At 38.0% G+C, this 28000-nt stretch overlaps 2 protein-coding genes and 1 non-coding gene across 3 annotated transcripts in view; 1 reads left to right on the forward strand and 2 right to left on the reverse strand.

The window, feature by feature from the left end:
• Positions 1-492: 492 nt before the first annotated feature.
• The window catches only part of LOC134663116 (oxysterol-binding protein-related protein 1), a 41063-nt gene continuing 13555 nt past the window's right edge, over positions 493-28000 (reverse strand). The window contains exons 2-9 of the mRNA XM_063519450.1: positions 9394-9614; positions 4015-4130; positions 3578-3720; positions 3034-3234; positions 2437-2623; positions 1989-2102; positions 1426-1640; positions 493-611 (exon numbers count right to left, since the gene is read on the reverse strand). Of these exons, the coding sequence (XP_063375520.1) occupies positions 503-611; positions 1426-1640; positions 1989-2102; positions 2437-2623; positions 3034-3234; positions 3578-3720; positions 4015-4130; positions 9394-9614 (1306 nt within the window). The 3' untranslated portion in view covers positions 493-502. The remainder of the gene's footprint in view (positions 612-1425; positions 1641-1988; positions 2103-2436; positions 2624-3033; positions 3235-3577; positions 3721-4014; positions 4131-9393; positions 9615-28000) is intronic.
• Positions 14333-17213, forward strand: LOC134647443 (glucose dehydrogenase [FAD, quinone]-like). The gene is made up of 3 exons (XM_063501790.1): positions 14333-14498; positions 15092-15222; positions 15654-17213. Exons 1-3 carry the CDS (start codon positions 14333-14335, stop codon positions 17211-17213), a joined length of 1857 nt encoding a protein of 618 aa, XP_063357860.1.
• Trnat-cgu (transfer RNA threonine (anticodon CGU)) lies at positions 15384-15455 on the reverse strand. Its single transcript has one exon. It is a non-coding gene; the product is annotated as a tRNA-Thr (tRNA).

The following is a 28000-nucleotide window of genomic DNA, read 5'->3' on the forward strand; positions in this document are numbered from 1 at the left end:
TCATTATGCAGGATACTCTGTTTTGAGCAGTGATCCATTCTTACTAATCAATCCGCAAGACTCATGAACCTAAACCACCCGCCGCGCTTCTCTCGCAATTTGCATTCGAAAATTATTTGAATTTAAGTTCTGAAATCTGCCGTTGGACACACAAGTGGTAGGTATGCCCTATAATTAGTATCAGACCTTTAAAATCTGAACATGTGTAGGCATTAGCAGATATAAACACATAAATATTGCTTCAATATCAATATGATAATAGATGAAACATCGCTGAGTACTGCACTTTTAGCGGATAAAAAAATACTATCGGTGATACACCAAATGATACAGACAGTAGATCTGGCCCCGTAGCCAACATGCCAATCGCTAACGCTACGTAGCGAACGAAACGCAACTGTCACTGTCACGCTAATATGGAAGAGTAGAGAGACACAAAGCGATTCGCTGGCGAAGCGCAAGCGATTGTCACCTTGGCTGGGCCGCCTGGTATTATGAGATCTTAGAATATGTCGATGTCTTTTAGATGTTGGTAGTTGCGGTCCCAGTAACCGCCGTTGTAAAGCCAGTCCTCCTGTTTCGTATAGGGGTTCGTGCCTTGACTGAACCACCTGGAATAACAAATTAACTATTTTACATTTCTTATTTTGAATTTACATATATATAGGTATATTAGTAGCTTCTGTCCGCGACTTCATCTGCGTGGAATGACGATAATGATTGATAAAAACCACAGAACATTATTAAAGAGGTTAGAATGGCTATCGCGCGCAGTTAGTATCGGAACCGGTGTCGCCGCTCGTTCCTCTCCACATTTCCACATTTCTCGCGCAACGGTAGTAAAAACTTGTGTGCCTGGTGAATGGATACGCCTCCTTTAGACAAATTTGATGTCTGGCTTCTTAATCTGAACGTTATTGTGGCGCAAAAGGCATGTTTACGTTTTTCAGTCAGCGCGGGCGAGTACTAGCATGCGAGCGTTTGCTCATAACCGGCGGCGACACGTACCCTGCTCGCATCGCCATTCTACTTGTTCTGTGATAAAAACTACCCTATACCTAGTTTGTCAAAGGACTGTATATTTCAAACATAGACAGAGAATCATTCTATCTTTGTCTTACACCAGTGCTAGTACAGTTTAGTAGCGAGTATAGTTTTTTTTGTTCTTATTTACTGACAAATTGGCTTGACCAACTATATGTCCATTCCCCTTTATCTGAACTTACCTAGCTTGCCATCCATCAGCAGATTTCTTTAGCGCTTTCCTGGCTGTCCTCTGTTTCTCCTCAAGCCGTGTCTTCTCGGCAGCTGCAGCATCAATGTCTCCCTGTTCCAGAAGCCTGACGTCTGGACGTAGCCGACTGTCCCTTGCGCACGGTTTCAGTCTTTTACTAATATCCAATCAATCCAATGATTTTAACTTACCTAGCTTGCCATCCATCAGCAGATTTCTTTAGCGCTTTCCTGGCTGTCCTCTGTTTCTCCTCAAGCCGTGTCTTCTCGGCAGCTGCAGCATCAATGTCGCCCTGTTCCAAAAGCCTGACGTCTGGGCGTAGCCGACTGTCCGTCGGGCACAGCTGCCCTTTCATGTCTCGCTCCACCTCGTTTAGCGACATGGCGAATTCAGTGAATTGGTAATACTGGTGTGACAGAAAAAGTTGTTGGATGTGAAGTGGACTTGTAAAAAATTCAGATTTGGATGAGGACAGTGATCAAGCTAATAGTGGCGGCGTTTATTACAGATTTCTCCTCCGATCTTCTAAGATAGGTAATTCGTTCAATACTCAAGTAAAAAATCGGCGAAAAAATTACGAAAAAACTACTTGCATTGTCTCACAACTATTTTTCTTTGGCAACATATATTATATGTAGATTTAAATATCATTAAGAATTAATACTCTCATAAACCTATTCATTTTTATTCCTTTATTATGTGCCTCTGTGCCTCTTTGATTGAAAGTGCCAGAAAAATTTCAACGGAATTATACCTGTGCACTGTTGGTGGGTCGGCTCCTCGCTTCCCATAGGGTGGTGGAGCCAGGAATGTCGATGTTATACGTGTCGTCTGACTTCGGTACCTCGTCATTATCTGGGTCTTCAGGCTGAAACAGATATTTAGTTAAAATTACACTGTTTCTACCAAAACTTGAAATTGTGTGGCAATACTCAACCGCAACTGCTTAATACTTCTTTGGAAGCACAAAAATAGTACTTGTAGCGGTATAAGGTGGCTGATTATGTAGCTGATCATTCTAATAGTTGACAGCCAATACATGTATAATGCTAGTGATTCATATTGAGGGTAGCTATTATTAAGGCAGTATCAAGCGCCAGGTATTTACAACTGCGGCAGCTGCTCAGACCGAAAACTTGAACCGAGCAGCCTATGTGGTTAAACTGGCCTTAAGGCACTAACTATTAAAGGAATCAACTTACGTCTTGAATAGACATAGACCGCAGCGCGCCCACTTTGAAGCTGTTGAGCTTAGCCAGCACTTTCTTCGGTGTATGCGCCGGAGTAGCGCTTGCCTCCTGTTCCCGCGCCCACTGCTCGTGCGCGGCCGCGCTGCAGACCTTGATGAACTCCGTCCACTTGCCGTAGAGGAAGCGGATTTTCTTTTTACTGAAACAGACGCATTTATTTTTTAGTACGGTGGAATGAAAGTACATTATTCTTTTTTAAAAGATTTTAAGCACACTGTTGAACAAGTGCAAGCTGCAAGCCATGTTCAATTATGTGCCTCAATGGCAAGACAGCTAGCACCATGATGCCCAATCTTTGCCCAACATTTGGTCCTTGGTTCATCCATACGCAGCAGCGTTTCACCATTACTTCATTCAGAAATTACTTCTCGTCAGTGACGAAGCCATTAACATTCAGATTTCGATTATTAAGCCCAGCAGGCTTGCCAGGTTCGCCTTCACTCCCAAGCCGTGCCACTATGCTAGGTATGTCAACTGCATACTGCTAGCATCTATAACTTACCCACAATTCACAAACAGCAGCGTTGGACGGTTTCATTTAGAACTTACTTCTGGTCAGTGATGAAGCCATCAACACGGTGTAGATCTCGATTATTGAACCCAGCGGGCTTGAATGCCAGATTAGCCTTGAGCCCTGCACCACCATGGCATGTGACTTCCATAGCACCATACTGCTCAATCCACAGTTTGCCTACAATCACGTTGTGAACGCAACAGTTCACGTTAGTCCAAGTGTAGGCCTCGCCCCATCTGAAAAAAAATGAATTGCAGGTTTGTAGATCCTACTTGTACATACAACACATGCGCGGTGTGATACACAATTTTCATGAAGACAAATTATTTATGTTAGAACCTACGACCATTTCTAGGAACAATATAGTTCTCGGACTGGATTTTAGCCATAGAACTTCAACTCGGATGACTAGATCTCTACCACACTTAAATGTTAACAGTAATTTCAGATAATAAATACTTGACTATACGTGACATTGTACTACAGAAGGCTGTAGCCATAGCTCAAACCCTCTAGTACAATAAAGAAGGAGGCCTGTTCTCAGCAATGAACCGTTAGGATGCAATCATTATGACATACCTGGGCAGCTCCACGGTGACATGACCCTTGGGCTGGATCTCGACGCTCTTGCCACAGAACTTGAGCTTGGGGTGCACGGAGCCGTGGAACACGAAGTGGGGGCTGTCAGCGTGGAACGCAGACACTGGGGGGTGGTGGGATACCTAAGATAGGTAGTTTAAACAAATTAGCACATGTGTGTTCAATCACTGAAGATCGTCATCGTCACCATTGATTCATTTTCATCGGCTCATAGCAAATATAATCACTATGTTTAACCAGCGTTTGTTTGTGGCGTTCCTTACTAATCTTACAATTGATCTGTCCAACTGGTACAAGAAGAAGACATGCCTTGAAGGTTCCCTACAGTGTTTCCAACTACAATCAACTTTTACAGTTGTTGGGATGATAAAAATTAACGCCAGATAAAAATCGAAAAATATATGGTATTGACAAACCTGCTCGCAGACTGCCCTGAATTCTGGACGCTCGAGTTCGTAGGTCTCTCCAAGGAGCGGGTTGAAGGGCTTTCCCAGGCGCTCCCAGTTGGAAGCCAGGGCGCTCACCGCAAATGCTGCAAAAAATAAACAAAACATCTCAACACAGTGGTAGTGGCATCTTGAAAAAAACAATTGAATATTCTCTCAATATTATGTTAAACGCTGCTGTACAGTCTTATCACTGTACATGCGTTTCGGAATCTAATTAGTTGCGCGTACATACATGTCGTAGATTCAAACTACGAGCCCACACGGCGAATGAGACTATAGCTATTCCTAACAGCAGGTAGCTAATAGCATATTGATGCATATCATGGCTGGAGATAGTTGATGGCAGGGCTTGCTCCTGGTTATGCTGCAGGGTTAGCTTCCGATCGATTTCCATTTCTGCTGCGTCATCGAAAGCGGCGGTGGATATTTTGTAGGAAGTTAAATTTACGATCCGATTTATCGAAGAGTTAGCGTTAAAGACCGGTACGTTGATGCCGTAGTCGATCTTAACTTTGCTATTAAGGTGGTTCGACTAGGTTACTCAAAGCTTAACCCTCGCTAGATGGCGCCACTTTCGCAAAATTTCATGTTTTATTTTTTGTGGAATGGTCTTGGTATTTGTATACTTAAAAGTATGTTTAGCGAACTCTTTAAGTAAATATTGAACTATTAAAATAGACATTGAATACTTAATTGTGCAGAAACTACCCTTTAAAGTCGACGGAGTGTTGCTGTCATGCTTTTTTCTACTATAACTCACACATGCAAACAGTGTTTCAGTGATGCTTGTAGTAGACAATTTCACACAACGTAAGTATGCTGCAATAGCGTTACGGTATGTTCGTGGAAACACGTGCAAGAGGATTGGGGTTCAAGACTGGTGCGAGTAGATAATTTCATTTTGTTTATTTTTGTCCTTTTTGTGTTATCTTAACGAGAAATTATTATATATGTCGCAGTCAAAAGTGTGAACTGGTCAAAAGAACTTTTAACCGACAAAAACAGGCAAAACTGCTTTTGACTGAGCATGTTGGTCAAAAGTAGTTTTACCTGCGGGCTCAGCACGGTTCCATTTTTATCCACTATCACTAAGCCCGTCACTTTCGCACTTACATACTTGTTAGAACGTGACAGGTATGGTGATAAATGATAAAAATGCGACCGTGCTACTAGGGCTGAAAATCATTGGTTAATAGTAATTGTGACTGTTAAAATCAGTCAAAAGTACTCGCACTTGACAATTTTTACATAGAAATTTGTTTTTATGTAATTTTGGGCTAGTTTTTAGGATTTGTATGGTAATATTTGGTACATTGGGGTAAAATTCTCTGCTCCCAGAAATAGGTAGGTTAGGGTTATTTTTTTTATGCTACGCCCTAAAAACGAAACTGCTGCCAGAAATAGGTATGATTTACAGGTAAAACTACTTTTGACCAACATGCTCAGTCAAAAGCAGTTTTGCCTGTTTTATATATTTATATTTATTTATATATTTGGATGATATCAGAAACGGCTCTAACGATTTCCATGAAATTTGCTATAAGGGGTTTAATCTCTTAGCTAGGTCTGATCTGTGAGAAAACGCGCATTTTTGGGTTTTTATATGTTTTCTGAGCTTTGGTCGGTCTCCCAGTTATTCAATCTCTTCTTCCTCGCGTGTAGGGTTTGAGATCCGGTTATCCGGATATCCGAAATATCCGGATATCCGTCAAATCTAAGATCCGGATCCAACGTCTCATAGGATCCGGATATTTCGGATCTCACGGATCCGTTAAATATTGCATTGGTCGCGTTATTGGTACGCGATAACGTCATAACATAAATACAAATATTGCTTAAACTAAACAGTAGTAACAGTAACAGTATTAAAACGAGCTACCTGCATGCCTCCTGACTGGAATAAGGGTAAATATTTGTATGTTTTAAAGTAATTGTTATCAGGTTTTCGCTCAGTCGCCTTTGGGTCGTCTACCTGGAACATCATTAGTGCTTGTGCGTGTTATTATCAGTGACTTTTTAGGGTTCCGTACCCAAAGGGTAAAAACGGAACCCTATTACTAAGACTCCGCTGTCCGCCCGTCTGTCCGTCCGTCCGTCCGTTTGTCACCAGGCTGTATCTCACGAACCGTGATAGCTAGACAGTTGAAATTTTCACAGATGATGAATTTCTGTTGCCGCTATAACAACAAATACTAAAAACAGAATAAAATAAAGATTTAAGTGGGGCTCCCATACAACAAACGTGATTTTTGAGCGAAGTTAAGCAACGTCGGGCGGGGTCAGTACTTGGATGGGTGACCGTTTTTTTCGCTTGTTTCGCTTAATTTTTTGTTGATGGTGCGGAACCCTCCGTGCGCGAGTCCGACTCGCACTTGGCCGGTTTTTTGTGTTATCGTGTCGGTTCCCAGTTTTCTGTTAACATAAATAACATGTGCTTGATATGCTGCTGAGTAACTAATATTGATATTTTTTTCTCGTTATTAAGAAGCTGTAGCCCAAATTTCTTAATTTCCCGAAACTTTTGTAGTAATTTTACATTATTTTGCAGTAATTAACTGGATTTATATATACCTATAATGGAAGATTGTTGTAATGGGGACTGAATAAATGAGTTAGATACTTTTTCTAAGCCATTTTTCTCAGTCGAACGACTGAAGGTATAACTATTTTACCAAGGTAAAGAAAGTACGTTTTTTAACAGTATAAATTATATCACACCACACCGGTATAAAATAATAAAAGTACATAAATGTAACTTTTTCTCCATTTTCTATTTTGTGAGCTTATGATGGAAAATTTAAGAAAAAACGCCGAAGTTAAAGCGGTGTTTTTAGGCACCTTTAGAATTAATTCTTCTGAGCAGATATATAGAAATAAATTTGCTTTAATTACTTCATTTTTGGCGTTTTCGGTTACAAATCGACTACGGCCTCCTAAAAAAAATGCATAATATTATTAATAGGAATACCTAATTAAGACTACACTGAATATCTTATTATACATATTTATATCGTTTTGAGATAATAATAATAATTATTAATAATTGTAATTAACTAAAATATGAACATTTTACATTTTACTAGCTGTTCCTTGTATGTAAGTTGTAAATTTCGTCACCTTTCTTGATACTGATCCGTATTATCCGAATTATCCGGATCCGTCAAATTTTAATATCCGAAATATCCGGATCCGAAAAATTGACGGATCTTGCAAACCCTACTCGCGTGGGGTCCGCTTGGCAACTAATGCCAGAATTGGCATGGGCACTAGTTTTTACGAAAGCGACTGCCCTGACCTTCCAACCCAGAGAGTAAACTTATTGGGATTAGTCCGGTTTCCTCACATTGGTTTCTTTCACCGAAAAATAGGTTCCGGTAAATAGGTATCAAATGATATTTCGTACAAAAGTTCCGAAAAATCATTGGTACGACGGTACGAGCCGGGGTTAGAACCCGCGACCTCTGGATTGCAAGTCGCACGCTCTTTCCGCTAGGCCACCAGCGCTTCCCCCAGATATTCAGTATCATCATCATCACTATCACTACATAGTATAAAACAAAGTCGCTTTCCTGTCTGTCTGTCTGTATGCTTAGATCTTTAAAAGTACGCAACGGATTTTGATGCGGTTTTTTTTAATAGATAGAGTGATTCAAGAGGAAGGTTTATGTATAATTTGTTAACCCGTGCGAAGCCGGGGCGGGTCGCTATTATCAATAAATTACTTTATCAACGTTTTTAAAAAAAAAACAATACCTGATTTTCACAGATTATGATCTTTTTGGGTTCTTCCAACTCAGAATCACTAGCATATTCTTGTTGAATCCTGCTAGTAGCTAATATAAAAACTATGTCCCAAATATTTGTATAGAAGTTTTAGTTTTCGCTACGCACGCAGGCTGGGAAACATTTTTGATACTAAAACCTGACGTAATGACCAAATCTCCGACCGAAATCTCTAATGTAATAGGAAGAAAGATGATGCAACAATATGGATTCTAATAAAGTTATAATCAAGTTATAATTTACTTACATGGTATATAGTAACTAGTAATAATTGTGTTTTACATTCATAGATAAAATTCCATTATTTTCAACCACAGGAAATTTTATACATTTCTTTTTTATTGCTGTGAGGATGTCCTGATTGTAAAAATCAAAGAGATTAGGTAGAGTATAATTTCTAATTATCTTTGTAAAAAATAAACGAATACGCTTAGCCCATACATTTTAGATAATAAGAAAAATTAAAAAAAAAGAAACATTACGAAATTTAGATGTAAAAAAAATACAAAAAGTTATGTCCCAGCATACAATGACTGGGGATTGAACTGGGAACCTTTCGTTTGTAAGCAAAAAAGCAACTGTTTACAAAACGCACCGTGATAGTTCTTAGCTAAGCTGGCGAAATTCGGGTACTCATTCAACAAAATCGGGTAGGTCAACAAAATTGCACTAAACATGACGGCACTTCAAATTCACGCCGTGGTCAGCCCGGCAACGTCGGAAATGGTATGGCAACGTCGCAAATGTATCCGTACACGACATTTGTGACGCACACATACGTAAAATTGGTGAAAAGTTAACTACGATTTTTGCATGATTTCTGTATGAAACATTGTTTTCCTATTCATTTAGCGAAAATGAATATTCGAAAGAAGATAAATGCGGAAATATTTATGTAGTAATAGTGTGTAGTTACTTAATGAAAGTCGATTGAATTTTGTATGAAAATCGAACCACCTTAAACTGGTTATGGGAGTGGATCGTAAGGTGCGATGCTTGCAGCACACATCCTTGCGGCAACGTAATAACCCCCGACGATGTCATCGTGTGAGTGGTAACTTCGTCCGTACATATTACTCGTAGTGAGCAGGTGTCGCAACAAACTGTAAGCCAAGCGTTTGCCGCATGAAGTTCAATCTACTTGAAGAAATACTACGAGAAGAATCTCTTTCTTGATCCGACTTCCAATCTGTAAAACAAAGATGATAATATGTACCCTTTGTAGGATTGAGCTAAATTGAAAGATTGAGTTTGGCTGGCACTGCTAGCTAAACGGCTAATTCTACAATAAAGCTGACCTGCGAGCAAGTGCGCGTACTCCAAGTGCTCCAGCTACAGGATAGTACTACATACCTACCTGCGATATACTCCATGCGCGCCACCGGGTCCGTCTGCTCAGACGCCATGCGTAGCAAGTGCGCGTACTCCAAGTACTCCAGCTACAGGATAGTACTACATACCTGCGATATACTCCATGCGCGCCACCGGGTCCGTCTGCTCAGACGCCATGCGTAGCAAGTGCGCGTACTCCAAGTACTCCAGCTACAGGATAGTACTACATACCTGCGATATACTCCATGCGCGCCACCGGGTCCGTCTGCTCAGACGCCATGCGTAGCAAGTGCGCGTACTCCAAGTACTCCAGCATGCGCTGCAGGAACGATAGCGGCTCGTTGAACACGACCGGCATGGTGATCTTGGACAGTTCCTTGCCGACGCAGTTCTTCAGGACTGACCACAGGGAGAAGTCGCCACGGCTGAATTGGGCAACAGGAAGGGTTGTTCTGGGGACAAATGGGAAAAAATATTGAATACTTATTTAAACACCATGTCAGTTGTAACCAAGCACACGGCTCGGCTAATATATATAGTATATAGGTATGCGGTTAGCATACCTTCTATACACTTCTTTTTTGAAGAATCCCAAAGGCCTCAAGATAACCTAAATTGTGGTCAAATATTATTTAAGGCCCTTGTCTTTAGGTTCTAAGGACATTGAAGACAACATTGATTTGCATGTAAGTATTTCATGGTAGGTTATATATGAAGTTCAAGTTTCATAACATAAAGGTAGAAAAAATATTGCCGGTATAAAAATATTGGTTCCACGTTGGGCGCCAATGCAAAAGGACTTATAAAAGAAACGCGGTTTTTCATCATTTTCTGTCTGCCATCGCCAGCGCTCGTGTACCTGTCGCAGTCGGATTGTATAATCCGCCGTATTACATTACGGCTAGCCGTTTTACAAAACAGGGGCGTTTTGAAATGCGGCGGTTCGACGATTAGCCGGATTGAATGCGGCTGAATGAAAATCCGCCGGAATGTATTCGGCGCTATACGGCGGATTATATAATCCGACTGCGACATATCCACAATGATTTCTCATCATACTTTAATATTTAGGGGTAAAACCTTCGTAAAAAAGTGACCATCTAATTATTTCTGTAATCTACAAAATTTTACTCAATATTTTTAAATATTAAAAGTTTAATATTTACTTTTTTACATCTAGTAGTCGCAACAGCGTTTACGTACATTCAAATGAACCTCACCTAGTAACTGTAGAGTATTCCATCTCTGCCAGCAAAACACGTGCATCAAATTCCGCATGCCGCCGCAAATGTCTAAAATTCCGTGTCCACAGCATCCCTCACCTCATTACGAGTCGGGAACGAAGCGACGGGAATTTCAAGCACGGAATTTGAATGCGTATCAACTTGTCTAGCTCAGGTTGTAGTTTGCAGTTTGAAAATCTCTCTCATTCGTGTAATAGTTAGGTTAGTTAGTACCTTGCAATGCATTTGTTATATGTTGTAGTTACCCGCTGTTGGTATTTATGCGTTGTTTTTCAATAACATTTTATTCAGGCAAAAAATTGTGACTTTCCATCAGAGAAAGGTCTTTATGCACAGGGACCTGGACCCTTTAGGCATGGAACGTCACAATTTGTTTTTTATAGCGTGAGTAACAACTAATTTCTTGTTTATAGGAAAAATAGTCCAGTATTTACAATATTTCCAGATACTCATGACAATTTATGTAGGTAATTTATTATTTCGGAATCGGTATCTATTCAACTGAAAATTCTGGAAGTTAAATTATGTCCTAAAACGGCATAAATCGACCCTTGTAGTCAGTTTTGCAAGAAATATGGGTCAATTCATGATTAAAACGAAAATAAGTACCTCTTCAAAAAGATTTAGGTATCCGACAGGTACTCATATCAAATTATATTTTTAGAATTATCCGTCGTTAGGAATGATACCCGGAGCTAACACACATTTCTGACCACAAACAAAATTCAATAATAAGCTAGACAATACCAAACTTACGGCCAAGAATTCTATCGCAATTTTCCTTTGCAACGTGCGGGCAGTTATGAAAAATTCCCACTCCCCTCAAAAGGCTACTTACTCGTACGGCTGCAAACTTGCCTAGACTACAATATAGGTACATGAAAAACAGGGTTGTCAACTAACAATTCAATTTTAAGATAAAACAAAAAAAAATCATTTAGATTGGCACGAGTTAAAGTACGCTATAATTGTATGAGCTGAGATTTTTTATACGAGATTTAAACATAGACACCTATGAACTTACCTATAGTTGTATCTATTTCAAACATCTTATACCTTTATTATCTTATGGTGATATACGTCTTCTCATTACAATTTTGTAAGATGTTGCGTTTTAAGTTTATACATTGCATGGAGATGACACCTATCGCCGTACCTAACCCTAACAACCAGAAACGTCTACGAGTGATACTACAATTCTCGGGTCGAAGGTCGCAAATTTGACCGTTGCCGGAGGCGGCGAATTTTTACCCAAGCTGTTTGGAAAAGTAATACTATTAATGAAAATGTGGCATTCCTTCAATAAAACCGTATTCTCTTGTTAATTCATTGGATTAACCAAACACAGAATTATTCGCGGCATCCCTAACAGCATTGGAGGGTCGGAATTAGGCCAAGTGCAGCTCGGTCGTAGCGTAGCCGGGATCGACTACATTATGTATAAGCTTTAAACCTTGTAGGTACTGTGGCAACTAACTAACTGACTGCAACTATATTTTCTACAAGCAATGATGCTTCACTCAATTGCTCGGAGGGCGTACCTAGCCGCGAAGCCAACATGCCAATCGCTTACGCTCCGTAGCGGTCGAAGGGCAACTGTCACTGTCGCACTAATATGGGAGAGTGATAAAGAGACACAAAGCGATTCGATGGCGAAGCGCAAGCGATCGTCACCTTGGCTAGGCCGCCTGGCTCGAAATACCGAGTACAATTTCTCCGAAAACAAAATAGTTATTTTCGATACAAGTGCGAAAAAGAGGAAATTCGAAACGAGTGGCGATAAATTGGACGAAGGGAGTGTTTTAAATCGACATGAGTTGCGAATTACCTATTCGCACGTGTATCGAACAACGTTTTACAGTACATATGGCACTTTAAAGTTTCGACATACGCACGAAAAGTGCTATTTTACGCACTAGTGCGGAAAAGTAGCCCCATATGTACTGTAAAGGAACTTTTTATAGAGATGTCAAAATCTGAAGAACGTATCAAAACAAGATGAAAACCTTAATAATTGGTTCAATCCGAATTGGCCTCTTGTACTGCTACCACCAGTTTGGCACTGACATAAACGCTAGCGTGAACGTAACTTACTTTCTATGCATCTCGATCGTACTGTACGGCTACCGTCAGTTTGGCACTGAGATAAACGCCATAAACGTGTTCTCGGTAGCGTATATTAAGTCAGTTTTGACACTATCAGTGGCTCATGGTACGGGCTCAGGTATATTAGTGCGAGCGAGATGTATAGAAAGTAAATTACGTAGACGTTAGCGTATAATATAATGCGTATATATGTCAGTGTCGCTTTCGGCACAGTCAGTGACTCATGTTACGGGTACTTGAAGATAAGTTTCCCGAGCTCCATTACACACATTTATGTTAAAATTGTTAAAGTTTCAAATGTAATACATTATCTACAGATATTGTGAATAATTCCTTCCGTGTCCTAAATAATCGCTTTAATCCCGTGACATCTGTGACGTATTGCGTCCATTAGCTCGAGATCCACGGGATTAACCCCCGGAAATTCAGTTGGGTATAAATATATATGGTCCTTGGTTGGGTCAAGGTCTTTCGTTGTATGTGGATTGTGGGTATAGGATGTTATTGTCATTTGACGTTGCGTGTAGCACACATGGTAATGAGAATGACAGCGGGATTTCTTTATTTTTTTGATCTCTCTATTTGAAGTCGAATCTAAAAACGAAAATTAAGTATTGTATATCTATTCCAAATTCATAAAAATGGCTTATGTATTAAAGAAGATAAGCTGCTACTATCCGCGGTAGCTATAATCTTTAACAATGTTAGTATTTTATATATATATGTACTTAGGTATAGTTGAGGTACTTACGTATCGACAGCATTTACGTCGATATTTCATTTTATACATCCCCCGTTATTGCTAGAAAAAGTTCTAGGATAGATAGGATTAGGAGGACTTTTACATTTTTACGAGAGAAAGAATATTGTTCGTGTAAGGGTCCAATTGGCCTATTCCCCGAATTTGGGTCAAGGTCAGATCTGCCCTTGTTAGAGTGAGCCCATTTTTAAGGGCAAAATATTGTTGAGATCAAGTCTGCGAAAAGGGTTTTTGCTACTAATGGTATTTTCCAAAAATTGAACCTGAGCAATAGGTATAAGTTTACTATAAAAATATAGTTCACTAACTCGCGGCTCGGAGGGGCTACCGCGAAAACCGAAATTCGCGACATGCGGGGATCTTTCTCTTTTACTCCAATGAAGGCGTAATTAATAGAGTGAAAGAGAAAAATGCCCTCAATTTGCGAACTTCGATTTTCGCGGTTACAGCCCGGTCTACCGCGAAAATCGAAATTTGCAAATACGATTTTATTCGAAACCTATAAGCCTAGAATAATGTATAATGCTGAAGCTCGACATCAAATACAAAGTGAAATGTTAAGATTTAGTAGTGGAAACAGTTTTCACTCAAAATGAAATTTCATAGAAAAAGTACCGTTATTTCGTTAAGATCGCAAATTCCCTGTAAACAAAGTTGATAAAACGGTGTCAATGATGTCAACGAGATAATCTGTTTTGAGGACCGAATTGTTCAAATAAATTACTTAAATAGATGTTACACCCAGCTTTAATGTCAAGTCATCTAAACAAGCTGACTAATTGCTAATATCAAACTCATTACGCTAAACGTCCGCCAATTTGGTAACCTGAAACATGTGATTAACATTTTATCCGACCCGGAAATGGCTTATAATTTTAGTAGCCTATATATCAAGGTATGCATTAACGCATGTGTATTTTTGTGTTGTGTGTTGAAAACAACGGAACAGATTTCGATTAATTATTGCTAAGTTATTTACCAACTTTGCGAATCACTAGGCCAATTCCTCTCAGAAGGTCTAAGCCGGAAGCATATACATATACTCGTACATAGGCTGATGATGGATTTTTGGCCTTGCAATGAAACTCTGCCATCGCTCGCCTCAGCAGCCGTGCATAGCAGTGGTTTCACTTTTGTATCGGCTGTGAACACTGTTATTGCTGCACATTGTGCTCTCACAAACCCGCGTCAATGGCCGCCTGATCGGACTGAGGAGGTATTATCAGGTAAACATCAGCAATTTCGACTTCTCTCACTCTCACTGAGCGTAAGCATGAGGGAGATGGATGTGCATGCTCGGGACACTTTTCTAGCGAAGAGTGAAAGTCAGAAAAAGAGGATTAAAATTGCCGAAGTCCCTAGAAAAAATCCTCAAGATTGCTAAATAATTTTTTGGCAACCGTATGTTTACCTAAATAAACGGTACGATTTTTAAAAACCCTGCTCTCTGAACCTACGGCACCTTAAAAGCTGTATATCCCATAAGGGCTGCGTGAACAAAGTTTTGTACAGTCCAGCGGGCTCAGCACGGTTCCATTTTTATCGACTATCACTATGCCCGTCACTTTCGCACTTACATACTTGTTAGAACGTGACAGGCATGGTGATAAACGATAAAAATGCTACCGTGCTACTAGGGCAGAACGGTAAAAACATTTTTTTTATATACCCGTTGCTGGAGTAACCCGATAGATTTTAACCACACATTCCTGAGGTTACCTAACCTAATTAATCACAGTAGCATTATTTTACTTATTTCTTATATTGCCATTGTGGTATCTGTTGCTGTTATTTACCTACTTGAAGGATTGTGTTTTAGATCCAGCATTCGACTTCATCATAGTAGGAGCCGGGTCAGCAGGTTCAGTCATAGCTAGCCGGCTATCTGAGAATCCCAACTGGAAAATACTTCTAGTGGAGGCAGGAGATGATCCTACTTTGGATACCGAGGTAAGAGATTACAAATCCTAGCAGAATCCAACGAACAAATCAAATTATTTTATGAAATATTTTGTTTGTGTTTTTTAAGTAGTCACTCAAGTAGTCAGTCAAATAAATTATAAACTGAAATAGATATCATACACTAAAGAAAAAGTGACCAAGTCCATCGGTAGCTGAGGCGGGAATCGAACCCGCGTCTTCAGCTTACGCGGCTAACGTCCTTACCACTAGACCACCCGGCCACGGCGTTACCCGTCCCAAATTCTCTGGTGTATGCTATCTTTGAAAGGCTAGGCGCCTTTGACCAACTCTAAGGACGAGCAGTACGTGCTTGCACCTCCTATAGGAATCCTTTACTGGAAAAAGCGGGATTTATACATTTTTAAACATTTTTTTTACTGTATGGTGCACAATAAATAATATTTACTTACTTATTTCAGTTAGTTGGAGATCTTTTCCATATATTCCATTCACAGAATGATTGGCAATACAAAACTGAGCCAGCTCTAGATTACTGCCTCAGTTCTCAAAATAACCAGTGTTATTGGCCAAGAGGGAAAACCCTTGGAGGAACCAGCAGCCTTAATGCTATGTTTTATGTACGGGGACACAAGCAAGATTTCAACGAATGGAGAGACATGGGAAACGAAGGCTGGGGATATGATGATGTGCTACCATATTTTAAGAAAAGCCAGGCATTACATGATGATCAAATACCTAAAGAGGAAAAGGATCAATTTCACAATGAACACGGACAGCTAAATATTGGGAGACATATACCTAATGCCTTTAGCGACGAAATTTTAAAAGCTTATAATGAATTAGGAGTACCGACTATTCTGGACCTGTCAGGAAAAAAATCTGTAGGAGCTTTGAAATCACTAGCAACTGTTTATAAAGGCCGTCGACAGAGCACAGCTCGCGCATTTTTAACACCAGCCAGGGAAAGAACTAATTTATATGTAATGAAAAAGACATTGGCCACTAAAGTAATCTTTAAAGATTCTAACGTTGCCATTGGTATTGAAGTACAAAGGTCAGGAGAAACGTATAAAATGTATGCCAAGAAGGAAGTCATCCTTTCTGGAGGCTCGATAAATTCGCCACAACTGTTGATGCTATCTGGTGTCGGTCCAAAAGGTCATTTAGAGGAAATGGGAATACGCGTTATCAAAGACTTACCAGTTGGTCAACATTTACAGGACCACGTAGTCGTGTCTAGCTTTATTAATCTCGACATAGATATGCCTCCAATTGATAAAGAAACGTACAGCATGTCAATAACTGAATACATAACTAAACAAACCGGACTATTCTCCAACATAGGACCGACTGAAGTAACTACTTTTATCAATGTTTTTGATTTAAATGACACGATACCTAATATCCAATATCACCATTTCCTTTTTCCACCAAAACTCTATGAAGTTTTAGACGTATTCCAAATACACGAATTCGACGAATCCGTAGTACAAATGATAAACCAACTGCAAGAGAATCCTGTGCTTATGATTTGGTCTGTGTTATTAAACCCAAAATCTGTTGGTGTAATCAAATTACGAAGCACAAGCCCCCAAGACAAGCCCTTAATATATGCTAATTATTTCAGCGATTCATACGATATGAAAACAATGGTAGAAAGTATGAAATTTGTATCAAAAATAGCCGAAACATCGATTTTCAATTCATCTCTTGCGTTCTTGGCTGTGCCTGGGTGTAAAGAGTTTACCTTCAAAAGCACAGAATATTTTGGATGCATTGCGCGGCATATGACCACCTCTTTGTACCATCCCGCAGGCACAGTGAAGATGGGTCGTTCTGATGGCACATCAGTTGTTGACCACGAGCTGAGGGTTCATGGAGTGCAAAACTTAAGAGTGGCAGATGCCAGCATTATGCCGCGTATTGTCAGAGCCAATCCCAATGCGGCTATTATAATGATTGGAGAAAAAGCGTCTGATATGATTAAGCAGTTTTGGGAAATTTGGGAATCAGCATAATATTGTCAAGTTACTCCAGTTCAATATTCATAGATAACTATTGTGCCCGTTTTATTTATCGTTTGTTCATTTAAAACAAAAACTCGACATGAATGTGATTAAATTTTTTAAAGTAAGCTGATGTATTTTTTTATAAAAGTTAAGACACCTATAACCATTTAATTTTACTTAAATTGATCGTACTTTAGCTTTTATCTCTCACCAATTTATTTCCACCTCAAAACAACAAAACAATTAAAATTTCGAGGCCTCTCAGCTCACAAAGCAAGCAATTTATCGCTCCCTTCACAAAGTACTTGCTCCGAATGTTCTGACTGTCAGGGCCACGCCTCTGACAACTTAGGTTAATAGCTCTTTAGTCTTGAGCTTGAGGGCTCTGAAAGCTTTTCATTTATTTTTATTTTAGGGGACTGATAACGGCCAGTTTCCAGAAGCTTAGTTTTTAAACTAGTTAATGGCATAAGTCCACAGTTATGTCGATTTGCGCTTAACATGTGGCGGAACGTCAAAAATAATAAAATTCGGATTAAAATCAGTTTTAGATAGGTAACTTTAATCGTGACATTTATTTTTTTGCAATGAATGAAATTGATTTTCTTAGATTTTTTATTCCAATGAACTGTAGTATATGGAATTCCAGTTTAATTCTGTGGTCAAGAGTGTTAAGTGGTGAAAGGGCGTTTTTTTTTTTGTTGTCCCAAACACTTTTTTTTCAAATTTGGCATTTTTTATGTTATTTTTACTCAGAATCACGAGCTCTTTCTATCCTAATAGGAGAAAAAAAGTGTCCCAAAATTTCCATACATTTTTCGATCTTTCCATTACGCGACCACCATACAAAGTCTATGAAAAATGGTGACGGAATGGAAATAAAAACTTTAGAACACTTTTTTTCTCCTATTAGGATAGAAAGAGCTCGTGATTCTGAGTAGAAATAACATAAAAAAACCCAAATTTGAAAAAAAGTGTTTGGGACAACAGAAAAAAAACGCCCGAAAACATAATTCAGTTATAAATGTTTTGGTTCCTACTGAATCTTTTCTTTATCTTACCAAGTTCGAACAAACTTGTTGGAATTTGTTGTCATAATTTTGTTCAAATTTGAACGACAACTCGAAGTTAGAAGAATAAATATTTACGCTCCCTTGTGTTCATCAAAGTTTTCCTGAGTTTATGATTCATGCTCAGTATATTCATGAAATGTCCTGTAGATATTTACGGAGAAAATGATCGTAAGTTTTAGAATTATGTATATTTTAAATGATTGAGTAGGTAAGTATGTCGAGATGAGCGAATACAAACCGGCAGCGGTTTATTTTTGATTCCGAGTTTCTAGTTTTCTGTTTATGCCCAGAAAATGCCGAATGTTATTACAAACATAACCAATCAAAATCCATTACCCACTTCTGCAATTGCGATGGCTGTCATAAAATATAGGGACTAGAGAACAAAGATGAATGATTTCTTAGACATTCGTGATCTAAGACGTGCTAACTATTTACACATAGTACCTAATTGGTACCTACGTAATATACAGACAATACACTTTTACAAACATACATACCTATAACCGATAGCGAATCGAAATCCATTACCCTTTTCTTCATCAAGGTCACCCACAGTCAGACACCAAATGCGAGGACTACGGCTGTCATAAAGGGTTGGAAGTGTTGGAACGAAGATGAATGACTGTAGGTACGAGTACGCCCAACTTATATAAAGGGTCGCTATGAAGGATCACACCAGAAAGGGACTGAATTCATTTCCGATAAATTTAATCCTTTTAGAAACTTCAAGTTTTGGAAGAATTTAATACTTTAGCGAGTAATTTTTAAGTAGATTGTTTAAGGGAGTTTTTGGCCTGGGAGTTTAAAGTTTAATATTAATCACTACCTACCTCCACATCTCAAAATGTAAAGATTTATTTTTACAAATTATCCTTATCCAAAAACATAAAATACCTATATATAACTGCACATTTTCAATTTGTATTTATTAACCCAACATAGTAAATATGAAAGCGTCCTTGATGATATACCTATCATACCCACAGTTTACATAGTAGGTACTCTATTGTGTAAACTAATCTCTCATTTAGTATACTATACTATCTACCATTTGGTAATCTATAGACTTTAAAAACATCTTTACCAATTCTGAAGTAAATTTGAATAACGTCATAAAGTCTACCTAATTAATTCATGTACAAATATTCAGTAAAATAATAGTGTAAACCTAGGAAAATGCAAATCAATACTTGTTGCGTTCCAGCCCTAGTAGGGTGACCAAGCGTTCAAGGTCATAACCGGTCGATAGTCCCGGGAGTACGGGAAACTTACGCGAGAGCTAAATAGGTATTTATGTGAAGCGATATACAGATGGGTCATAGGTACCTATATTTTATAGTATGCTTAATACGTTCGCATCTGTTCTGTAGATATCAAGCTAAAAGAATCTAAAGCTAATTTTTACGCTGCACCCTCACAGGCGGGATACATTTTTCTAGCAGAAGTGACCTATTTCTAAAATGTGTTTGACCCAGATGCTACATTTACGGCCTCCAGATCTTACATTTACGCAATTTATCATCGGCAAAAATGAGACACATTTCATTGTTCCCTCCATTTCGACAACATTCAGCTGTGTTGATAAATCGCGCGGTAGGTACGCTTGTAAATCACTGTACACTGTTTTTTTTCTGTTTTAAATGAGTAAAAAATAAATTATCTCCTTTATTCATGCAACAACAGATAAAATTACAATCTAAAATTCAAAAACTAAAGTTAAAAATAAACCGAGTACTTATAATAAATTTAAAAACGAAACTAATCTAAATTAATAAAAATACATTTAAAAAAGGCCCCCGCGGCATTGTGCCAAAGATGCTGGAAGCATTCCCTCGCTGATAATTAAATTAAATTCATGCTGCGAGTTAAGAGACAGCCCTGGAGCCCGAATCAGATTTAACAATTGGTTATGGTTTTGATACGACCTTCACGATCGCCTTCGTTATTGGCTTTCGCATGCACCAATCAGAGAGTGCGATCTTCAATATCAAAATGTAACAAATGTATTAAATCTGAACCGAGCTCCTGGTAGGGTGACCAAGCGGTCAAGGTCACCGGGACCGGTCGATAGTCCCGGAAGAACATGAAATGATAACAACGGCTAAATATTTTTGTATGTATTGCTGAATCTTCTCATTGATATTAAGTTGTAGGTAATATCTAATATGCTTGTCAATTAAAAATAAAACTTGACTTACATGTTCACAGGAAAGACCAATTTGATTTTTCGACTGTATGATATAAACATTTGACGATAACATACAGTCAGAATCAAAAGTAGGTAGCTTATCAGACTATGCGTTAAAAGAAGGCATTTTCTGAAAGCGTTACAAAATAGATATGTCTCTATATGTATAATAAATGTGTTATCTGATTTTCTATGTGTGTTGATTTGCCTGTTTGTTTTGGTTTAAATAAATAAATACTTAAATATATTGAACAACTAAACGTTTGCATATACCTTTGAACGCGAACTATCGAGATATATTTGTAAAAGTAATTGAAGGTAGCAGATACTTTCGGCGCGATGTTTCATACAGTGCTATTGATGATGATTGTACTACAAAGTACTTATAAATCGGTTGCAAATAAATCGAACACTTAATCAATATGTATGAAAAGTCGTGTGCAGGGGTGAATTAAAAATCACTGAATATCGGTGATAAAACGTTTCATTTAAGCAACTCGTATTTTTGTAATGTGTCAATTATTTAGACTTACAGCGTTCTAGTAAATAATATACTGTTTTCATATTTTGTTCGACTTCAACCTTTGTTTACCAAATTTTTAATGAATAATGTTGTATAGGCTTTGAATCAAATTACCTAGTAAATGGATTTTTTGTTAAATATTATTCTTAAGTCAATATTATACTTTATTCTTCCAATAATTACTAAGACTTCTCACAAACATTTTTATAATAATTTTTAGTTATTGCTAAATCACAATAGCCTATTTCTAAGTAAGCCCGAACTTAAAAAGCTAACATACTATAAATATAAATAAATCCCTTTAAATAAATTTAAATTAAATAATAAAATTTACATTCGTGACCTCTTAAGCGTACAGCTGAATTATTAAAATACAATTAATTAGTCCGTTGTCAAATGGATTAATGGTCACCCGAAATTATATTTATGGGAGTTAGAAAGTTTGGTAGGTACTTTAAAATGTACGGAAGTAGGGTGACCATGCTACAAGGTCACTGAGACAGATCGATGCAGCTTGTCCGGGGTAAATTCAGTGGTTTTGGGAGTATAAAAATGCTCTTTTGTAATAAAAATATGGTAAAAGTACATATTAGGTTCGACACGAATATGTTACCTCGCCGTTTGTTTCTCGAGAGTATTTTCCTTTTACGCTGTAGACCAGCGGTCGGCAACCTTTTAGTAGCCAAGGGCCATAAAGTAGTTAACAAAGTTGACGCGGGCCGCACTTTATTAATATTTATGACCTCTCAGACATTGTCGTTTGTCAATATTACATACAAAAAATAGCCAGGGAACTCGCGGGCCGAGTGAGATGTTCGCGGGCCGCATGTTGCCCGCGGGCCGCTTGTTGCCGACCGCTGCTGTAGACAGTCATTTTATCACATAAGTTGTTGCGATTTTTTTCAAATGAGAGGAACATGTTAACTTTTAGTAGGTAATAGCATTGGATAATAGTACCTACACATTCACTAATAAAATTCTTTAACGTGTACAATTTATTTGTGGTTTAAAATTATAAATATTATGATGCCTTAAAAAGTCTTTGTTTTCAAGCATTTATACCGTTTACGTTTGAGAAGAAAAAACAAACACGTTTATTTTATCAGTACCTAAGTCAATAGGTGCCTCAGTCCCGTCAGTCAAGAGGAAAGAATTAGAAGAGTCCAGCAAGAGGTAAACAAATGTTTGCTTAGTGCTATAATACCTTCTTATTTACTGATAATTTTGTTTCACCAGACAAAAACCTTTGAAGATGTGGGTTGACATTAGTGTTTTTTGGTTCAACATAATCTACATAGCACACAAGTATTATAAAATTACTTGTATAAATCATTTTTAATAATAATAACAAGACTGACATCTACGATTTAAAGCGACAATTTCCTTCAAGGTCGCATTCTCGAAGGACTTTGGCATTCGCATTCTTTGCCAATGAAAATTCCTGCTAGGCGGGGGAAGAAAAAATTTTGCTTGCATTAATTCGTACAGTTTCGAAAACTTTTTCTAATCAATATTTAGGGTTTACATCTGTAATTTCATGAAGAGCTCAATTACGGTACTGGAGATAATCGTATCGTGGGCATCTGCCCACGATACGATTATCTCCAGTACCGTAATTGAGCTCTTCATGAAATTAATGACCCTAGGGTCAATATCTAGAACACTATACAGACTAAGTCATACAGTCGGGATAATGTATCAATTATATGTCTTAAGTTAGTTCATGATTAATAACAAAGAAATCCCGAGAGTTTCCTGTGAGCTGTGTACAGTAAGCTCAATCTATAGTTTTTTTTTTAATAATCGATATAAATGTAACTTAAAAATTCCTACACAATTCGAAAATTTGATGATTAGGTCATAATATTAATCTCAATTGATATGGAAATTTGCACCACTCGGATACCGTGAGATCTATTTATTATGATTTTTTATTTTTTATTTTATGCTTAAAAAATATGTTTATTCATCCTACACTCGAAAATTTTATATTTCTACAATTATCTGTTTATTTAACACGTGTTATCAAAAAAATATTGGAATAATAACAAGTGCTTTGCGAAAAATCAAAATAAATAACAAATAATTTGAGACCAATACTTTTAAAATTGCTACGCTCAAAATAGCTACGTTCAAAAAGCCTAATGACAATACTTTGAAAGTCAGTATTTATAAAAAAAAACGTCACCTTTCTCACTTGTTTGACCCTGACATATCCCATCCATACAAGTGTCAAGAGTGACGTTCCTTCAAAAACGTCACTTTTGTCACTTGTTTGACACTGCCATAGCCCATCCATACATGTCAAAAGTGACGTTTCTTCAAAAACGTCACTTTTGTCACTTGTTTGACACTGACATAGCCCATCCATACAAGTGTCAAGAGTGACGTTTCTAAAAAAACGTCACTTTAGTCACTTGTTTGACACTGACATATCCCATCCATACAAGTGTCAATAGTGACATTTCATAAAAAAGCGGCCAAGTGCGAGTCGGACTCGCCCATGAAGGGTTTCGTATTTAGGCGATTTATGACGTATAAAAAAAAACTACTTACTAGATCTCGCTCAAACCAATTTTTGGTGGAAGTTTACATGGTAATCTACATCATATATTTTTTTTAGTTTTATCATTCTCTTATTTTAGAAGTTACAGGGGGGGGACACACATTTTACCACTTTGGAAGTGTCTCTCGCGCAAACTATTCAGTTTAGAAAAAAATGATATTAGAAACCTCAATATCATTTTTGAAGACCTATCCATAGATACCCCACACGTATGGGTTTGATGAAAAAAAAATTTTTGAGTTTCAGTTCGAAGTATGGGGAACCCCAAAAATTTATTGTTTTTTTTCTATTTTTGTGTGAAAATCTTAATGCGGTTCACATAATACATCTACTTACCAAGTTTCAACAGTATAGTTCTTATAGTTTCGGAGAAAAGTGGCTGTGACATACGGACGGACAGACAGACGGACAGACGGACAGACGGACAGACGGACAGACAGACAGACAGACAGACAGACAGACAGACAGACAGACAGACAGACATGACGAATCTATAAGGGTTCCGTTTTTTGCCATTTGGCTACGGAACCCTAAAAACGTCACTTTTGTCACTTGTTTGACAACGACATATATCCCATCCATACAAGTGTCAAAAGTGACGTTTCTTAAAAAAAAGTCTCATTTCTCACTTGTTTGACCCTGACATATCCCATCCATACAAGTGTCAAGAGTGACGTTTCTTCAAAAACGTCACTCTTGTCACTTGTTTGACACTGACATAGCCCATCCATATGTCAAAAGTGACGTTTCTTTAAAAAAAGTCACTTTTGTCACTCTGACATATCCCATCCATACAAGTGCCAAGACGTTCCTACAAAAACGTCACTTTTGTCACTTGTTTGACACTGACATAGCCCATCCATACAAGTGTCAATAGTGACGTTTCATAAAAAACGTCACTTTCGTCACTTGTTTGACCCTGACATATCCCATCCATACAAGTGTCAAGAGTGACGTATCTTCAAAAACGTCACTTTTGCCACTTGTTTGACACTAACATAGCCCATCCATACAAGTGTCAAGAGTGACGTTTCTTCAAAAACGTCACTTTTGTCACTTGTTTGACACTAACATAGCCCATCTATACATGTCAAAAGTGACGTTTCTTTAAAAAAAAGTCACTTTTGTCACTTTTTTGACACTGACATATCCCATCCATACAAGTGTCAAGAGTGACGTTTCTTAAGAAAACGTCACATTTTTACTTGTTTGACCCTGACATATCCCATCCATACAAGTGTCAATAGTGACGTTTCATAAAAAACGTCAATTTTGTCACTTGTTTGACACCGACATATCCCATCCATACAAGTGTCAAAAGTGACGTTTCTTAAAAAAACGTCACCTTTCTCACTTGTTTGATCCTGACATATCCCATCCATACAAGTGTCAAGTGACGTTTCTTCAAAAACGTCACTTTTGTCACTTGTTTGACCCTGACCTGACATATCCCATCCATACTTTATATTTGATTGCATAGGATTGCATATGCTGTAGGATATAATGTGATGCTCTCAAACAATTTAAAGTTTAGTAACCGGCCTATGCTGCCTTACGCAGGGTACTACGTAGGCGAACAACACACGAACGCGTAGCGAAGAGATGCGGCGCGGGGTGAATCAATCGTTTCATACTTATAGAAGTGTCCTACGTGGGCGATCTCGTTGCGAACGCGAGCGCCGTGGGCCCGCCGCGCCGCGCCGCGTTCGCGAGTTGTTCGCTTACGAAAGACGCAGCGTAAGGGAAAGGTCACAATCTGTCTAATACGCATGTTATTTATTTATTTATTTATTTAAACTTTATTGCACAATACAAGAAAGTACAAATGGCGGACTTAATGCCATTAGGCATTCTCTACCAGTCAACCATTGGGCCAAACAGAAACTTACAATTGGTGCGGAAGAGAAAATCAGTACAGAGATATAAAAGTCACTATCTAAATACTAGGTACCTACTTACTATTATCAATATATACATACATAAATACATAGTATAATACACACACATATATATACTTATATATATTTACATATATACATACATATAATATATATACATATATATTTTACCCATTTAAAACCGTCAAAATGTCTAACAACGTTGGTGTACGTCCGAAAAGTATTTACGTAATTGGCGTTTAAAGGAAAATTTGCTCTGTGCTTGTCGTATTGGGAGAGGGAGATCATTCCAGAAACGAATTGCCTCGAGGGCGAAAGAGTCGGACATGAAGCCAGTGCGGTAAAGAGGAATACAGAGTTTAAGACTACGAGAGGTACGAAGGCCGCAACCGGGACGAGGTGTTACAAATTGAAATTTTGATTTAAGGTAATCTGGTGCAGCTGGATCAAAGAGGATGGTATAAAGCATGCAAAGTATTCTAGACGACCGACGCTCGCGGATCAGAAGCCAGTTTAGTTTGCGGCGGAAACTAGAAACATGGTCATACTTTCGGAGTCCATAAATAAATAAGATACAATTATTGAGCAATCTATCTAATTTGTTAAGTAACTCCTGACTAATGTCATTGATTGTGTTATTGGACATTAAAAGAAGATTATGTAAACTGGTGGATGCTTGCTGGTACGCTGGTACTGAATTTGTATGGCGAGAACCGAGAATTTCTGGTTCCGTTACTGTTATTAAGGCACCTGCGCCTAAGATGGCCTGGCGCCCGCTTCTTAAGCTTGCTTGCCCACTTCCATAATTTCATAGTTTTATAAGTGTGGATGGTGTGAATTGGCTTAAATTTTGCGCCCATATTCGCTACTACCAAAAAAACTGTGTGTTCATATAAAAAAGAATAGAAATAAAAATTAAAGAAACGATGGACTTCTTAGGCCCAAGTACCTTATATACAGTGTGGAAAGATAAGTCGGGCCCTGGAGAGAAACTACCTTAAATCCTTAAGCTGGCTCATTTTACTTAAAGGAGACATTCCTTTATTTTTAAAAAGAAACAAAACTGCATTCAAAGATTTTCTAAAACATGCTTGCCTCGCCCGGGACTCGAACCGACTAAAAATTCCAAAAAATAAAAACTCGCAATTTTATTCTACTAGTCGATACAGTTAATGTTAATGATAACATTTCTCCAAGAAACATTAGGTTTTAAACTCGTCGGTCGTACAAAATATCCATAAAATGTAATATTTAGTACTCAAGATTTTCTTAGACAAGCCAAATTGAAGAAAAAAAGATACTTAGAATGCAGTTTTGTTTCTTGTTAAAAATAAAGGAATGTCTTCATTAAGTAAAATGAGCCAGCTTAAGGATTTAAGGTAGTTTCCCTCCAGGGCCCGACTTATCTTTCCACACTGTATAAAACAATTAGGAGCTCACCCTAATTGTAAACCATTTCTACTTTGCCAATGACCTATTTGGAAGTACGATAATAGAAGTGCATTGGTATAACAGTTATGTACTTATGTATCAGTCTATTCTATTCCAATGTTACGTTTTTTTGCTAGTAAATTCTTTATTGATAAACATAAAAATATAAGTAACAGAAATATGTTTATAATGTTTCGTTTATAAAACTTATAACTTATATCATATATAAAACGCAAAAATAGTAAAAAGCCCCATTTTATGATAAGGCGTACCCAAAGTGGTTCTTGGAAACGAAATTTATAAAATTGACAAGAAAATCCAATTTACAAGACGTCATAACGGCATCAATCTAAATCAAATGCAAAGCAGTCGCCGAGAATGAAATTAACGTTTTTCAATCCATTTCCCTTTGGAGTAAAGAGTAAAGTGCTGTATTCTGTCAAGGTTCACAGGATGGGTCGATAGGAACCGGAACTTTGAGAATACGGTAGGCACTTTTTATACATATGTATGCGGTGAAATTTCTGACGTAGACATAGAAATTAGCCTCCTGAGTTCCGATTTCCTAAAGACAAAATCAAATCGAATTTTGTACTATAATGAAATAAAATAAGTAAAGGTTACAAATTCAAAACTGCAAAAATGGGTCTTAGGAGGTTGTTACAGGGTTAGCCACCCGTGCGCTTTTTAACCCACTTAAAAAAAATTAAGGACACTTTAGAAACTGCACATCAGACAAGACAAAAAAACTCTTAACTGGTTTATATCTTTATAGATAATACTTAAATTACGTCGTAAACGTAAAAATAGGTGACCCTCCAATACTCACTCAAGCCTCACAAAAGAAAATCAAATTATTTTTCAATCCATTCCCTTCCACAACCCTCAGATATGAAGTGCCGTGTCAAGGTCGCAAGGCGGTCGATATTCCCGAAAACGTTACCACAGGACCTATTTTATTTGCAAAAATAACCAGTTACGCCATTTTGGAACTAAGGAAGGCTAGGGTTGTCAAAACGCCGGGATAACGCGAGGAAGAAGAAGAGGGTTGTCAAACAAACCCGTCGCCCGGGACTCAAAGGGCCTTTGTATACTTGTTTTGACGGAAATGTAA

The sequence above is a fragment of the Cydia amplana genome, chromosome 4 (assembly GCF_948474715.1).
Source record: "Cydia amplana chromosome 4, ilCydAmpl1.1, whole genome shotgun sequence".
In the NCBI taxonomy this organism is placed as follows: domain Eukaryota; kingdom Metazoa; phylum Arthropoda; class Insecta; order Lepidoptera; family Tortricidae; genus Cydia; species Cydia amplana.